This window comes from Cervus elaphus, chromosome 11, assembly GCF_910594005.1.
Source record: "Cervus elaphus chromosome 11, mCerEla1.1, whole genome shotgun sequence".
Taxonomy (NCBI): Eukaryota; Metazoa; Chordata; class Mammalia; order Artiodactyla; family Cervidae; genus Cervus; species Cervus elaphus.
In genome coordinates, this window is record NC_057825.1 from 10,617,069 (window position 1) to 10,634,903 (window position 17,835).

At 43.0% G+C, this 17,835-nt stretch overlaps 1 protein-coding gene across 5 annotated transcripts in view; it reads right to left on the reverse strand.

Annotated features, from left to right (window-relative positions):
- Positions 1-3,147: 3,147 nt before the first annotated feature.
- Positions 3,148-17,835, reverse strand: part of GAPVD1 (GTPase activating protein and VPS9 domains 1) — a 72,789-nt gene continuing 58,101 nt past the window's right edge. For all 5 annotated transcript variants that reach the window (XM_043916855.1, XM_043916853.1, XM_043916854.1 and 2 more), the window contains 7 exons: positions 16,243-16,352; positions 15,777-15,936; positions 13,888-14,075; positions 13,168-13,381; positions 11,143-11,215; positions 9,769-9,966; positions 3,148-8,450 (listed from right to left, as the gene is read on the reverse strand). In XM_043916855.1, the coding sequence (XP_043772790.1) occupies positions 8,310-8,450; positions 9,769-9,966; positions 11,143-11,215; positions 13,168-13,381; positions 13,888-14,075; positions 15,777-15,936; positions 16,243-16,352 (1,084 nt within the window). In that variant the 3' untranslated portion in view covers positions 3,148-8,309. The remainder of the gene's footprint in view (positions 8,451-9,768; positions 9,967-11,142; positions 11,216-13,167; positions 13,382-13,887; positions 14,076-15,776; positions 15,937-16,242; positions 16,353-17,835) is intronic.

Below are 17,835 nucleotides of genomic sequence, written 5' to 3' on the forward strand. Positions count from 1 at the left end.
GGGGAAGAACGGACAGAGGCATAAGGATGAAAATGCAGGTTGGAAGCAAAATAGGAAAGGTTCTGGACAGAAGAGAAATCTGATCAGACTTGACTAACTCTAGGAGAAAGGGGGGAAGGGAGGCATGGAAACCCATCAGCTGTGATCACAGAGGTGATTTAAAAAAAAAAAAAAAAAAGCACATTAGAGCTGTTTCCTCAGGAGACTCTTCAGGGGATGAGTGATCCAGGGATTGGGGCAGTGAGGAATAGGAGAGGTCGGTGGATTAGAGCACTGAAGATTGAAATAGCCAAATCCAGAAAAGAACTGACAACTAAAAAGTCACTCGCCATCTGCTTTTAGGAGGGTTAGGTCACAGCCACTGCAGCTGCTGACCTTCAACACCCCCGTGGAAGGAGTTCAGGGTGGAGATCAGGAATGAGGCACTCCTTCGTCTGGAAAAACTGGCAGAACAGGCCTTCAGAGAGATATTTTCAGGAGAAAATTTCATGAACCCAATTTATTGCCTCTACTAACATCTAGAAAATCACTAAAATCATTCACGGAGACATCTTCTCATGACTAGCAGCAACCTTTTAGTGAAATGCGTGCTTCACTGCATGCACCGCCTTTACCAAAATCACGTATATACTAACCTCCCCCTCCAGAGCAGGTCCTCAAAGCTGTTTGAGAGCCATCTCCTCAGTTAAGTCCCCAAATAAAACTGGACTCACAACTCTCACACTGTGCTTTTTTTCCAGTCGACAGTATAAAGGGAAGTTTCAGAAACTGTATCACTATTTTTCATGACCACAGCAGCAGACTTAAGTGCACAAGGGAAGCTTTCAGTTAAAAACTGGTGGAGTGGTTTCTGTGCTCACAGGTCATTTGGGTATTCCTGGGTAGTCACGACGCAGAGCCAGTGCTGTCTCTCGGCTCTGCTGGCTGATGTCAGGGAAGAGTGCTTCTTTAGGATCATCTGACCTGTACCTAGTCACCCATAATACATCAGTCCTGGTTCAAGTTCATTAAACCAGATTAGAAAGAAGCTGGGTGACTAAACTAGTGTTCACTGGCTGGAGTCTCAAGTCCCTCCTTGAGTCAGCTCAGTGGGCAGCCTCTTCCATCAGGGTTTCCAAACACCCATGGTCCATGCCGGCAACCTCCGCAGTGTCACTGCACTCTACTACATCGCTCAGTTAAATGCTGGCACAGGAGAACTATTTCAAGACCATATAAATACACACACGTGCACATATGTATATACACACATGCCTGCCTGCCTGCCTGCTGAGTTTCTTCAGTCACGTCCAACTTTGCGGCCCCATGGACTGTAGCCCGCCAGGCTCCTCTGTCCATGCACTTCTCCAGGCAAGACTACTGAAGTGGGTTGCTGTGCCTTCCTCCAGGGGATCTTCCCAACCCAGAGATCAAACCCTCATCTTCTGCGGCTCCTGCACCGCAGGTGGGTCCTTTACCACTGAGCCACCAGGGAAGCCCCATATATACACATACATATATGCATATATATACATATTTGTCTATCCATGTATAAGTCCGTATATACATATATATTCACCAAGCCTGGATGTCCAGGACCACAGAGGTAGTAGAGCCCAACTCTGGAAAAACCCTTCAAAGAGGTTTTCATTGGCCTTAGATTTGATTACTGGCAGATCTAAGAACCGTTTTCAAGCTCCTGGACCTGACATTACAACCACATACCACTTGAAACCCGTGGCTTTCCAGGAAGTGGCAAGAATGATCTAGATGATCCCACTGGTGTGGCCCAGCTTTGCCGTGGAGGAGGTGTTTTGGGACATCACTGTGACACTGTGCTGGTGGGATGGCCTTAGCGCCTCCCCTTCCTGTCACTTTCTTTTTTGTATACATGGATTTGTATACGTGGATATACAAATATGTACATATATACATATATGTGTGACTTTCTTATGTGCCCACCTCTCTCTGTCTTCCCCCACCCCACCAGGCTGGCTCACTCCCAGACTGCTACCCTTAAGCTGCAACAGAAAGAAAGTGAAAGTCCTTCAGTCATGTTCAACCAACTCTTTGGGACCCCATGGGCTATACAGCCCATAGAATTTTCCAGGCCTACTGAAGTAGGTAACCTTTCCCTTCTCCAGGGGATCTTTCCAACCCAGGGATCTAACCACATCTCCTGCATTGCAGGCAGATTGTTTACCAGTTGAGCCACAAAGGAAACCCAAGAATACTGGAGTGGGAAGTGCAGAATCTTAACCACTGGAACACCAGGGAAGTCCCTGCCAGGCCCTGTAGCCTTTAAAGGGGGCTCCACCTTGGGGAGGTGGAGCCAAAACTTTAGGAATTGAATACCTTTCACAGATCACACATTTTTAAGTTAGCATCAGAGTCAGAAGGGGAGTTTGCTAGGCATGCAGATTTTTCCTCCTGTTCTTCCCCCAAAATTGATTCAATGTGCCCTGTGAGGAATAATGAGTCAGCAGTTGATCATCCCTGGTGGATAGTGCACGTGATCCTCCAGCTCATACTTTGTGAAATGCTGACTCATGGTGCTGCTCGAAGTTCCGCAATAAGCCACCTGGAGTACTTGTTTAAAGATTCCTGTCCCATCCCCTGTGCGTGCTGGTTTATCAGCAAGAGCACCAGCTGATTCTTAACAGTGAGGTCTGAAAACAATGGTTTACAGAACTGCCTAGGGCACTTAAAAAGGGACCTGTTTTGAGTGCCACCCCCACAGACTGTAGGCTACCCTGGTAGTTCAGACGGTGAAGAATCTGCCTGCAATGCAGAAGACCTGGGTTTCACCCCTGGGTCAGGAAGATGCTCTGGATAAGGACATGGCTACCCACTCCAGTATTCTTGCCTAGAGAATTCCATGGACAGAGGAGCCTGGTGGGCTACAGTTCATGGGGTCGCGAAGTGTCAGACATGACTGAGTGACTAACATTTTCACTTTCCCAAAGATTGTAGTTTATTTGGTTAGAATGAATTAGATCAGACAGATCTCTTGACTAAATTCACTAGGAATTACTGATATGAAGCATCAGCAGTTACGTATATTAACCAACAGTTTTGGTGACAAAAGTTCTTTCAAAACTGCAAACTAGTAGGGCTAAGGAGAGCTGAAGTAAAATGTTCCATGTTTAAAAATCACACTGGATACTCTTTTTTACAGGAGCATAAAATTTAATGATTTGGGCCAGCAATATGCTGAAATCCTAGTTAACAGAAATGAGATTACCATGGTTTTCATGTTCACTGTTGACAACAGGTTCAATGACAGAATTGAGAGCTTTTTCCATTTTAGCACAAAATGTGGAAGATGCTTTCTGGATCCTCATAACCAGATTTTCCTGCCTCTTTGATAAAATTTTTTTTCTTTTCTAAAGTCTTCGTACTGCATTTTGGCACCCTAAGAAGATGGAATAGGATTCTTCTGGAATGAAATGACTGACTCGAAAGTTCTTCAACGAATACTTAAATCTCTAGGTAGAGACACATTTACAGCTAAGACGAGCTTCTGACCTGATTTCACTTTCCAGGATCGTGACATATTTTACAGGCAGCCCTGCAGGGAGTCCTAGCTGAACACCATCACTAGCTCTGCATCCTCAGGGAAGAGCCGCAGAGCCACTTACTTAGAGAGGCTTGAATAGGCACAAATATAACAAGAGTCCAGGGGACACAGGGAATTCCAAATTGGCAAAAGTTGAATTCTATTTTCAGTTCTAGGAAAGTCATAGCGTTAACTTTAATACTAAACAGACTGAGTGAAAACTGAAACCTAATCCAGTTTTTAAATGTTTCCTTCCAAATTAAGTGCAATCAATATGAACAAAGTGCTTTTCCACAACGAGTAGAACGAGCTGGCCTCTGCAACAAGGGCTCCTTGAAAAAAAAAAAAAACAAGGGCTCCTTGGCTAATAGAAACTCCCCTCGACTGAGAAGATTAATCAAGGCTCCTGTGAATACCATGATTAGGACTTCTGCGCTCAGAACTGAGGCTGATGAATAGCTAACCAAACACAGGGTTCAGACGGGAACCGTGTTAAAGGAGCAAATGTGCACCATCTCATTACCAACTGCTGGATGATTCCAATTCCTTCCTGTAGTGCAGCTAACAAATACCCTTAGATGTTCAGATGAAAAAGACGAGTGTGAATTCATGGAGAACCTTAGTCATATCTGAGAAGTCAGAGAAATTTTCAGAAATGCTTCCGAATACAAAAGAGATGATGGAAACATAAAACCCAATGAATTCAACTGCTCTCCCTTTTTAATCAATTTTACACAGTGATATTGTACATGAGTAATCACATTAGGAGACAGGATGGGTTTCTTGTACATATACAAGATGGTGCAAGCTCATTCACTGAGGCTTATAGGTTTTTATCAGTTTCAAGAGGAGAGGCAGTACAAAGCTGTTTCATACAGGTGAAATACAAGAATACAGTAGACAAGACAGAACATCAACTCAGCAGAAATGAATTCTTAAGGCGTGTGGCTCCTGCCCACACTGTCTGCCACGAACCAGGTGTAGAGGACTTTCTCTCCCGGTATTTAACCTTCGATGAGCACAGGCCTGTGGGACATGCAGCTTTGTGGTGATGCCACAGCTCAACCACACCAACCTTGACACTGAAGCAAAGCATATCTTCCTTTCTCCAAGTATTCTCAAGAGTAATAAAGCTATTCCTGGTCACCCTACTCCTTGGGTAACCTACATTCTAAAATATATGATTATTAATCTGGCAATTCTCAAGCATTTTGGCAAAGTATCTCAAATATCTCATCACTGTTCATGTACTCAACCAAAAATTCCTTGAGCTTCAAGAAGATCTTTTCTGACTTTCCCCCCGAAGTACAGCAATTACATATAGAACAAACTTACTAAGAACTAAACAGGGCAGACTTTTCCTTACAAAATAAAGCAGGAATAGAAAGGGAAGGGAAAGTCTAGGACACACATCAACAGAGGACGTTGAGTCCACTAACGATTCTATCACTTCGACACAATCCACTAACAATTCTGAGCAAGTGTGTTCCTACTTTCCTTTTTCACACCCAATCTCATCAGACACAGGAACTGTTAAATCTTCACGATGTTGATCTTCACTTGGCCATGGAATTCCCACAGCAGGCAATGGGGAAACAGTGCCGACCGGCATGCACAGTCAGCTACAGCTTCCTGTGGCCAAAACTAGACCGCGCCATTGCCTGGGACGGGTTTTAGTTCTCTCACTTACGTACCTCAGGAACATGTAGGTTGAAAGTCGACATTAAACAAAGGCTTCCAGGACACAACAGGGAAAGAAAAACCCATGCATCTCATCCACATCTATTTTCCATCCTTCACAAAGCCTAACCCTCTTACAGTGATTTCATATCTGTATAAAACAGGCTTTATAAAAGCAGCTTTTTAAAAAGAAAAAGCAGGAGACATCAGTTAACTGTGGCTGAGATTTGACGTAGAGAAAGAAAACAAAATGTGCACTAGATTTAAAAAATAATAAATTTACAAATAAAAGACAATCTTTAATCTGTAATTCTATTAACTGTCTCTAAAAGCAGGGTATTAATACAAAATATGAACTGATTTTTTCTTTAGATAATTCCACAGAATTTTAGTGAACACTTAACATTCATTATCTTTGTAAATTCCACATTATAATCGGTGGCTACCAAAGGTTTCCTATGTGTAATTTTATATTTTTGCACAATCCTTCATATAACCTATGTACTGGGAAGAAGTGTGGTAAGAAACAGCTGAAGGACAACTATTCCCTTCCTGAAGGAGTAAAATCAGATTACTCCCTATCTCACACCCACCGCTGCCACACACACAGTTGTTTGGTCACTGAATTGTGTCTGACTCTACAGTCCCAACGGACTGTAGCCGGTCGGGCTCCTCTGTCCATGGATTTCCCCGGCAAGAATACTGGAGCGGGTTGCCATGCCCTTCTCCTGACCCAGAGATCCAACCTGAGTCTCCTGCATTGGCAGGCAGATGCTTCACTGCTGAGCCACCTGGGAAGCCCATGCAGACAGTTACCAATTCCTAAACTCAGAACTCAACACTGTACTAAACACTGTTACAAAACTACCAGTGACATTAACGCTGAAGTCCTTACTCCTGATGGGCTTCCAGAAGAAAACAGCTTAACCTTAAACAGCTGGGCTTGCGCTTCTCTGCCGGCACCTGAGTCAAGACACAAGCACCCGGCTCCATCTCGGATGTAACTGTGATGCCAAATCTCTGAGGTCCTCCTCTCACAACTGTCTCAAGCCCTGCAAAGCCCTACCCTCCTGCCTCCAGGAGATACAAACTCACCACCTTCTCCTCCACAGAAAAGAGCCCCATGCAGTGTCCACATCTTCATATTTATTTCCATAGTAACAACATGGAATAGAGTTAGTAACCATCATGGGGGTGAAAAATCACATTGACTTATGAGTTAAATCCCCAAACAATAGATTTCAACTATTCCAAGTCTTCTGTTGACTTAACATTTATTGAATCAAATGCTGAACTCCCCCCTCAGCCTTAGAAATCATGTTAAGACAGTTTGTTTGTCTTGTAAAGTATCCATGATGGCATCTGACTGCTAAGACCTAAACGAGCTTGGCCGTTACAGTCCATGAAGCATGACTGTACATAGAATTCCTGATCTAAAGTTCAAGAGGACATTTTTCAGTACTACTTTAGTTTTGATCTGCCCCTAAAAGGCAGAAACCACATCTCACAATCCTCTGCAACTTATCTCAGTATTTTAGAGTAAAGGAATGAGAAGATGTCGAGGCAGAAAGAAAACCCAGCTTCTTTAGGCACAGTGGAGCAGAGTTCCTGGAGAGAGGGAGGAGACAGCCTCTGTCCTTATCTGCTCAAGGCTGTTGGTCACAGTTCCCTTAAACATGCCTGGAAAGGCTGCCAGCAACAAGAGACTCAGAGGAGGGGACCAAGTTTCATAAAAGAAGTTAGACACGTTTAGGAAACATACAGAGCAAAACCAGTCAGTCATGGCCTATGTGTAAGACTTGTGCTTGAAGCTTTGGTGGGCCTCCTTGGCCTGTTTCTCAGACACCAAAACCCATTCCTGATTAATTAGCAACACACGATCAAACCAAAATTCAGAAACACATACTTTTGTTCAGAAGAGGGAAACAAGGCACAGAAAACTGCCAAAATAGATTTTTCCCCGTAAGAATAGTGTGGTTGATTAAAATAGTTCATCACTAGTAAAACCTGTATCACTAAAGCAGACAATACAAATTAGTTTTTAAAAAAAATGACATTCACTGAATTCCTGGTCTGTGCATTCAATGTGAATCATCATCAAAAATATATTACAGTTAAAGGTTTGTAAGGAGTTCTGGCTGGGGTTTCTACACTGTATTTAGCATTTCAGATGAGAAGTACCACAAGGATGGATTAGATATCTACTGTTCCTTTTGTATGTCACATATGATGATTAAAACAAACAGTCTATCTCCTACTGCAGGCTCAAAGACGTCCAGGGTGAGAAAGTCTAAGTGATATATTCAATGAGTTCTATGCCCCTCATCAAAGGCAGCCCTGTGCATCAAATTCCATACTTAGAAAGTTCAATAAACTGTGTTACACTTTAATAAATACTTCTGTGTATTTGTTTGCCTTTTGCTTTTAAGCTCAGCTTAAATGTTGTCAAGGAAACCATTTCACAAGAGGGTACATGACAACCTACTATCAGCAATATTCCTTGTTTATTAGAATCTGAAGATGTCCATATTACATCAAATATAAATATATATCATATTTACATTTCCTTCTTAGCTTTTCAATTTAGGTGAGTGTATTTATAGATAATGCCACTAATGTCACCACTATTATAATCCCCAGTGCAACTGGTATTTTCCTTCTGTTAGATGCATCCAAGATTAGACAGCATCTTAAAAGAGGTGTACTCTTCTTTTTCTTTTTTAATGAAAAGAATGAATGAGTATCCATAAACAGAGATCTAGGAATTTTCTAGGAGATTTTGTTTTGCGGTTTGTTTTTTTTTTTTTTGTATTTCAAAATACCTGAAAAATGTGGTCCCTTTTTGCAGTACTATTCTCTATGTGGGGACAAGAAATTAATGAAATATGCAACTCAGAAAGGAAAAGAACCCAAAGAAAGGAGAACCTGCTTGTTAGCTCATTAATCTGTTTAGTAAAGATCTGTTTTAAAAGGTCTGAACACTGTACAGTATTATACAAAAACAATCTTCAGCCTTCAAAGCAGCTGGTACGTTTTCTAAGATCTGTTTGCCCTGCTAACAGTCTGCTGCCTCGGTGGGCCTCTGTCTCGGTCACTTCCGGTCATCGATGGTCTTAATGAATTCCACGGCTGCTGTGAACTGCATCCACCAATAGGACTCCTCTCCAGACAGACAACTGGCATAAAAGCCACTGATGTACTGAACGGTGGACAGCAAACAGGGCGGGTTTGCCTAGAGAAGTGAGAAATAAAGCCAGTTACTCAGCTGCAAAAATCATTTACAGTAACATCTCTCAAATGTTTTTCTGTGAAAAAGAGATACAAGTCCTTTTGAAAATAATCCCCCAAATCCTTTTTGGAACTAATTCGTAAACCTGAGTTACAGTGAGGAGCAATAGTGTATTGGAAAGAAGACTCAGGTTCTAATCCTAGCTCAACTATCTAGAGCTTTCTAGCCTAACAAAGCACTTGACCTCACTGGTCCTTAGAGAGGCTGAACTAATCCCAGTGGCTTTACTCAACATCCCAGGATTCCAGAATGTTACATAAGGAAGGAAATGCTGCAGACAAATTGAGTTGTATCTGTTTAGTAAGTATGGGTAGAACCAGCCAAGAAAGAAAAAAAAAACTAAAAAAAAGAGTAGGCTCTCTGCTGCAGGAGGTAGCACAGAAAAACTCCTGCTCGTTCACCTCCAGGTTCAGGTGTGTTAAATCAGGAGGACAAGCTAAGACCTGTTCCTGAAAAGGGGCCTAGACTGGCTCTGCGTAGAGACTAAACACATCACCTGTGGAAGAGAGACGAGCAGTGGGCAATAGGAGGGAAGAAGGCTGATCGCACACTTGATTCAGAGTCAGGGTTCTGACTCTGAGCTAAGAGTTCAGGTTGCAGAAATACCACAACATTAAGAATTAGTAAGCTGTATGTCAAATACACTGTAGACATCACCAGCAGGCTGAGCTGACTGGAACTCATGAGTGAGGCAGTTATTGGGTGGCTGTTGTGCACCCAAACTGTAGGGTCCCCACCTCCAAACCAAAATGTTCAAAATAAACCATTTAAATGGTGACACTTTAAAGTCAAAAAAGGACAAGAGGTGTCATTGTTTTTAAAAGAGAGTAATTTTAAAAACAATGTGGTACAATTATAAAACATGAGGTCAAAAGAAGAGAAAGATGACAGGAAAATGTAGTAGTTTATGTGATAACCACTATAAAGAATTCAACATGAAAGAAGATGGTAAAAACATCATGACCAGAGAACCTGCCCTCATTCATTCATTCAGTACTTACCTGCTGAGCTCCAAGCAAGACCTTCAGGCACTGCTTTAAAAAGCTGAAAATGTTTATCTAGGAATCTAGCTCTTCCTTTCTTTGGAAAACCCTAACTTCTGGACAGAACATAACTTGACGTTAGCTACTTTCTTCCTGAGTATCACAGAGCTGGAAACTTGTAAAAGAGTCAAAGTCTGCAACACCTGGAGACTCTCTGCACACCCCTCCGACTCAGGACGCCAAAGAAACTCTTCTCACGGGCGGTAGCAGGGACCCACCTTGATCAACACAAACACCAGCACAGGGACGAAGTCATCTGCCCCTGGGACGGAGTCCTCGTTGGCCAGGCTCAGGAGGTTCATGATCGTGGAGCACATTCTCAGGATGCACTGCACTTTGTCCCGGGGCGTCTTGTAAGCACTTATTGTCCTGATTTCTGACTGTGCCGAGGGCCACGGTGCCTCCTTAAGATAAACCTAAGTGAGACCACAAACAGACGTCATGCGGGTCTTGGAGGGAAGGCAGTGACCAGAGCAACCTTCACATCAGGAGGCGGATGGGTGAAGCCGCTGCCTTTTCCTTTTTTCAGAAAAACCAAATTGCAATTCCTCCCCGTCCTCCCACTTCAGGATTGAAGCCTAACTTTTAAGCTTTTAAATTATTTGCTTTGCATTTTAAAATAAAACCACCCAGGGGAATTCCCTGGCCTTTGAGTGGTTAGGACTCTGAGCTCTCACTGCCAGGGGCCCAGGCTCCATCCCCAGTCACTGGGGAACTAAGATCCCCAAGCTGCATGATGCGGCCCCAAAGGAAAAACAAACAAACCCACCCACATATATAGTAATAGAGGCATATGATAACATAGAACCTAGAATCCATAAAATTTCAAACAATTATCTTTCTTAAAGAACTAGAATGGGGCTTATCTATGTATCACAGCTGATTCCAAAAGCACAGACAAGCTACTTTTAACATATCTTAAAAATTAGTATGTACCTGTGTTGCAGCAGCTCTAGAAATCAAGGACAATTAAAAATTTTATGCCAATTAATATCCAGATTCTAATGAAACAACCAGAAAACTCATATACCTAAAACTTTCCTGTTTTCTGATTTTGTAAGAGGTGTAAGACAGGTAAAAATGTTAGTTTCAGGAACTAAAAGGTAATTCTGAGGTCACATTCAGATTTAGTTCCCACTCCTGGACAGAAGTTTTCACACTTTCTTTGAAGTTCCATCAGATCCCTTCATGTGGGACATTCCTGCAGAATGTTCTGGGAAGAACACTGGCTGTTGAGTGGTTAGGACTCCGAGGCTCTATATGACTTTATAAAAGCATCAGTGGAGAGCATGGCTGCCGTAGGAGGAGTAAGCTACAGGCAGGAAGCCCTGCCTAAAGGGGATGGTGTCAGGGCAGGGGCTCCCCCAGGTTGGCCCTCCCTCCACTCACCTCTCACTACTAAGGTCCCGTCTCAGGCTAGGGAATTTTAATCCACGGAAAGAACTTTGAGAATTTAAACGAGACATCCAGGGCAAGTGGTTTTTTGTAACTTACTATATATTCTGCTTCCCTGAAAAACTGGTAACATGTACATAGTACACCAAGCCACCTTTAATTGAATAATACCACCCATACTGTATAAACTGTATTACCTCTGGTATCTGAAGAGCTCTGTGATTTGCAGTCACTACTTTAGACAATCTCTGAATATGTTCATGAAGAACCCTGAAAACACCCCAAAACACATACGTAAATATATAATTCAGAAAAGAAGGTACACAGGTAGTCATAATCGGTTTTCTCAAAACACATTTAAACCATTTTAGACTTACTTCTAGATACAGATTACCATTACAGTTGAGACTCTTTCTTAGCTATAAGTATTCTGTCTTGGTAAAAAAGACTCTCATATTTAGGATCTGTTTAGAAAGGCTCAGTGAACCAACGGGATGCAGGCAGAAGAGTGGGAACTCTGGACCAGGGAAGCATCCACGGGAGAGGGGAGGGGAGCCCTTAGCCTCCAAGCTACCTGGACAAACTAACTGGTGAATAGCCCAAGAAGTGGAGGGGTCAAAGACCAGAAACTGGAGATCACAGATGCTTTGACGGCGAAGGGACGCTGAGGACGCTCACCTCTCATTTCAGAGATGACAATAATTAGGCCTAAAAAGGTGAAGGATTTCCCTAAGACCACACAGTGGTTAGCAGCAGAGGCTAAACCCAGTTTTCCTGCCTTTGAGTTTTCTTTCCAGAACACAGTGCTAACTCTCTATAAACCTGCAAAGATGACAGAGAGGAGAGAGAGGCATAGTCGGCTTCAAAGGTGCTCTCCGCAGCAAGTGGTTTGAATGTCCCCATTCCTCATCTTACCCTGGAAGTCAAAAACTGGGCTCTGGAGAGAAAACAGAACCCAGTTGGCAAACTGCGTACAGAAACTTGCGGGGGTGGTGGTGGTGGTGGTGGTAAAAAGCCCGAGACTAGGAACAAGTGAGAGAGGCAGGTGGGAATGATTCTAACCCATCACAGGAAAGTGGGCTCTCTCAAACATACATGAGATATCTTAAAATTTCCATGGAAAAAAAAAAATCTTACAGAAACCACCAGTGTCCCACCCTGAGGCCCGATTACATGGCCCCTCAGGGTCGCTGGCACAGTGAGCCACCGTCACTGCTGGGGGTACATGGCGGCCACTGAGCAACACACGTGGGGGCAGGTCATAAACCAGGGGTCAAGAAAATGCAGAAGAGGAGAAAATTAAAATGCTGAGTCTCACTACCCCCAAATAACCACTGTTACCCTTCTAGATATTTTTTTTCAAGATGAATATTTTTAGGATTGTTTTGAAAAGTAGGTTTTCTTGAGATTTAATTCATATGCCATACACTTCTTGGTATTTTGATATTCAAACACATATCATTCCCAATAAATAAAAAGTACATATCAGAAGTCACAGACTGTGCTTGATGCCCTGATGGAGAGATGAATGAAGCGTTGTGTTCCTGTACTCACGGAAGGAACCATCCAGTGGAGGACAGGGGCGTTCATCAAACAATCACACAAGCCAGTGATCCGGAACAGGGGGTGGTTCTGCCCCCAAGGGGCGGGCACTTGGCAGTGTCTGGAGACAGTGTGGTTCTCACAGCTGGTGGGTACCACCAGCCAGGGCCAGCCATGACCTACAAGTCCCGCAAGGCACAGGGCAGCCCCCCACATTAAAGAATCATCTGACCCGAAATGTCAGCTGTGCCAGCTTGAGAAACCACGACTCCAGTGTAAAACTGCAATGGTGGCATGTGCTAAAGAAAGGTACCCAGGCCTGAGGCAGCGCTGCCAGGGCAGCTCACCCAGATAGACAGGCTAGGAAGGGTTTCCCCCAAGGAAGTGAGGTCTGAGTCCTGATCTGAAGGGTAAGGGTAGGTAGAAGAAAGAAGCGAAGAATAGCTGCAGCAGTGCCTTCCACAACGGCCAGACCAGTGTACACGACCCTCCAGCCCGATTCTGCGCATCTCTGAGAACAGAGCACTTTCCTTCTGTGCGGTCTGGTAACTCTGAGAGGTGAGAAAAGGACCTATCTTTTCCTTTACTACTCAGATATTAGGTCTCACAAACAGCTTGTCTAAACTACGGGGGCTGGCTGGGATAGTCCTCCTTAGTCCATCACAGACAGGAGCACTCACTGGTCACGGAGTATGTCCCCGTCCTGATTCGGGTAGAAGGCAAGTTTGAAGATCCGGTTCATCACACTTCGCTCGATGGCCAGCTGAGCGTCCTGAAGCTGTTCCTCGCTCGCGTTCTGCCATATGACGTCCTGGGCCATTGCGCCGTACAGGAACTGCAGAAAATCTTCCACCTGGGCGGTTTTATCATCAGCGGCTGTGAGTTTCTGAAAGTCTCCAATGCAAAATAACACATTTTGAAATGGAGTATTTGAACGATTTTAAATTGGAAATTATTAGAAAGGAGTTAAAAACAGAAAACTATTAGAATCATAATCCACTAGCTGTGCAGCTACTATGCTCTCAAAGCCCGAAATATCTGGGCACGGTTTCATTTGGGGAGAAAATACATCCAAATCATTAAAAACAGAAGAAAGGTAAGACACGTGTAGAAGTTTAAGAACAAGAGGTTTGTTACAAAATGATACGCTTTGTTTAAAAAAAAAAAAAGAAAAACTGGATGCATCCAAAACTTTAATTTTTCCAACTTTTTAATAAACTATAGATATTCAACCAGGATAAACACTACATTTATTGGTTGAACATCAAGGTTTAATTACTAAGAAATAACTGGGAATTTAAGGAACTGCTCTTAGACAGGTAGGTACTTAAAAAGCAGCAAGAGAAAACTTCCCAAATTTTCCTGCTGACATACAGCTTCACCGAAGGGTCTCTGGTTACCTTGAATGAATTCCCTGATCTTCTTCTCTTTGCTCTCAAGCAGCAACCTCACACAGACGGTGGTGAAGTATCGATTGGCCACCTCTTTGTCCCGCAGAACCCTCTGCAGTAGCCTTTCCAGGTGAGCCTGCGTGGTCTGCAGTCCTTGTCGACAGCGAGTGAGGTAAGCAATGTAGGGGGCCCTCTTCCTAAAAGGAAAGACGCTCTGCAGGACACCAGACATACACAGTGCACACTTTTTTTGCAGACGAAGAGTCCTGATTTTTCTCCAAAGGAAGAAACTACCTCAAAGACTCTGGTTTTACAAATGAGCCTGTTGGGCTGCAGACAACCATCCTGAGAAATGATTATGTTGCCAGGTCAAGAAATAGAATCAGGACTTCCCTGGTGGTCCAGTAGTTGCAAGTCCGCCTGCCAAAGCAGGAAAACACGGGTTCGATCCCTGATCCGAGAAGATTTCACATGCTGAGGGACAACTAAGCCTGCGTGCCACAGCTACTGAGTGAGTGCTAGAGCCCACGTGCTGCAACTCCTGAAGCCCGCACACCCTAGAGCCTGTGCTCTGCAACAAGAGAAGCCACCGCAATGAGAAGCCCGTGCACCACAGTCAGAGAAAGCCCTCACGCAGCAATGGAGACCCACTGCAGCCAAAAACTAAAAAAAAAGAAGACAGCAGAAAAAAATCCAGAACCAGATGCAAGGATACAATGTACACTACAGAGAATAGAACCAACATTTTATAACAACTTTGATTGGAGTATATTTTTTAAGAAGGGAGAATTACTAAGTTGTACACCTGAAACTAATTTAACATTGTAAATCAACTACACTTCAATTAAAAAAAAAATAAGAAAGAAAGAAACAGAACCGTTCTGCATGTGTGTGAAGAATATCATCTACTGGTCTGAACACTCAGCTCCCTAACTCCCTAAACACTACCAATTCCCTTCACATTGCTGGTCTGTTCTGTATTGGAGCACAGTCTCCATGCTGGTAGAACCCCGTACTTAAGAGGAAGTTGATTGCTACAAGACTAAAATAACAACAAAATACAGGTTTATATACCGTCAGATCATTAAATATACCACTAATTATCTGCTTATATTCTAAATGCAACAACCATTAGATCACACATTCCCTAAGCCTCTTTACTTCCTAAGCTTCTCAACTTAAATGTCAGCAACAACAGGCAACAGGCAGACGGTAACAATTCCTGGGACTCCCTGGTCCAGGGAAGCAGTCTTTTCTATCACCACTAAAAGAGGGAAATGACATCCTAGTTATTCTGGCCCCACCTCCACCCAAAAGATGCTTTTGGGCAAAGCTGAAGTCAACTGTACTCTGTTAGTAAGATCTGAGTGAGTGAGTAAAAGGTGCTCAGTCGTGTCCAACTCTTTGCGATCCCATGGACTATACAGTCCATGGAATTCTCCAGGCCAGAATACCGGAGTGGGTAGCCTTTCCCTTCTCCAATGATCTTCCCAACCCAGGGATCAAATTGCACTGCAGGCAGATTCTTTACCAGCTGAGCCACAAGGGAAACCCAAGAATACTGGAGTGGGTAGCCTATCCCTTCTCCAGCGGATCTTCCCAACCCAGGAATTGAACTGAGGTCTCCTGTGTTGCAGGCAGATTCTTTACCAACTGAGCTATCAGGAAAGCCCTAGTAAGAGCTGCTCACTTACAACTACACTTCCAGACTAAATATCCACATATATTGGATATATGTATGTTGGATATATATATATATAACATGTTGCTTGGAAATCTACATCCAGGAAAGCCCAGCACTTTGTAGTGAGCCTAGATTCATTTCTGAAATAAGGGCTGAGAAGAAAATACTTGCAGCTGAAAACAGGTGTACAAGTGAAACAGGCTGGGGATGTTACCTGTAGTCCTCGGCGATAGAAGCCAGCAGCTTCCTACAGGTCCGGTTATCAAAGCGGCATACACAACGCATTGTTTCCTGAAGCTGAGCCATTAAGTTCTTATCTTGTAAGTTAATTGCTTCAGCTATTTGCACTTTTAAGAAGCAGACAATTTCATTGTCTAAATAAAAAAACATCAGAATTCTGTTACTGTTGAGAAGTTCCAGGGTCTTTATATAAGCTGAAGGTCATCCCTCAGGCCTGTGGGATGTCAGTTACGACTGTATCGGTAAAACTAAGCAGAACCAATCAGAGAACATTTTCACAAACCATCAGTAATCCAGGTGCCCTTAACTGATGCTAATATAACTGTGTTAAGTTGAACAGGATGGAACTGCTGTATAGTTTAAATACAGTTGAATACTGGCAGTTTCATATGGTTCCTATAAAGCGTAAGAAAAAAATAAACTCTCAAGTAGCAACCTACCTTCTGGGTCTGTATGGTCTGGTAAACCGTTTCTTGTTGAATGGGTTAGCACTGGGAAAGCCACAGAATCCGCAGAGCAAAGAGCGAGCCTCAGTTTCTTTTTTGCATCTCTAAAGAAACAGATGAAGATACAGTCATTTCTTTGTCCAGATATGGTCACATTCAATAAACTATTATCATATTTACTATACAAATTAATGGGCTTCCCAGGTGGTGCTAGTGGTAAAGAACCTGCCTGCCAATGCAGGAGACATAAGAAACATGGGTTTGATCCCTGGGTTGGGAAGATTCCCTGGAGGAGGACATGGTAACCCACTCTAGTATTCTTGCCTGTAGAATCCCATGGACAGAGGAGCCTGGTGGGCTATGGTCCATAAGGTCACAAAAAGTCAGATACGACTGAAGCGACTTAGCACACACACACATACACAAATAGGCTAGCTCAGGACTCAAATGTTTCAAACGGTCATAAATAAAAGATAATTTTTAACTCACTGACACCTTGCTTAAGGAGTGGGCTTTCTGGTTATCTGAGAAGCAAGGTTGTAAAGGTGCTCTGTGTAAGGACCATTTGGTAAAGTCACTAGAATTAAACAAATCCTTTCTGACCTTCCAACATCCACTGAATTCTATGCTAAATGTGATGACGAGTCAGAAAGCCAGATTTTGCCCAAGCTGGGAAGGAATCAACAGAAGTCATAAGGACCACCTCAGCACCCAAACTAAGGAAGCCTTCCACCACATCTCTCAAGAAATGTTGATCCTGCCACAAGAAAAGCTTGTGACAAGAAGACCTTTCTGTTGCCCTGTTGATCAAAACTCTGTATTGAGCCAAAACCCGCTCAATTTCTGACCACTGAACCTCCTGCTCCCACCTGGCAGAGCACCCTTCAGCAAGACATCCTCCTCAGCAACACAGCCCTTCATCCTGGGAGGGTCTTGGAGGGCAGGGACCAGAGCTTCTTCAGAATGGCTGAGGCTGCCTCCCAAAAAAAGGAGTAGAAACACCTCGAGAGCAAGCCAGAGTTTGCTCCTATTGCAGGATTATCACTTGTTCACCTCACCTGACTGGTTCTGAGACCCGCCTTAATGGTTTGCTTCCTTGAAAATGAGTAACTTATGAATCATCTCAATCAACTGTAATATTTGCCTACTTTGTAGACTCTGAATCTATATAAAGCAGTGAAGTCATGCCTGGAAAATAAAAATTGTCTTCCACTACCCCCTCCACCCGATTTTACCATAGGAAAAAAGTATAAAGCTCCATAATATTTAATGATAAAATGATATGTACAGCATAGGGAAAATAGTCATTATTTTAGGATAACTATAAACGGAGTATAATCTTTTAAAATTGTGAATCACTATGCTGTACCCCTGAAACTTAAACAATATTATAAATCAACTATACCTCAATAAAAGTAAATAAAATGATATACTATTAAGAGTTTGCTTAACTTAAGCTGGGGAAGAAGTAAACATGAAACAAAACTGGCCATGTATTAGTAACAGTTAGATCTGGGGAACAGGTACATCACTGTATTTTTCCATTTTGTGCAAGCTAGAAAGTTTCTAAAATAAAAAGTTTAAAAA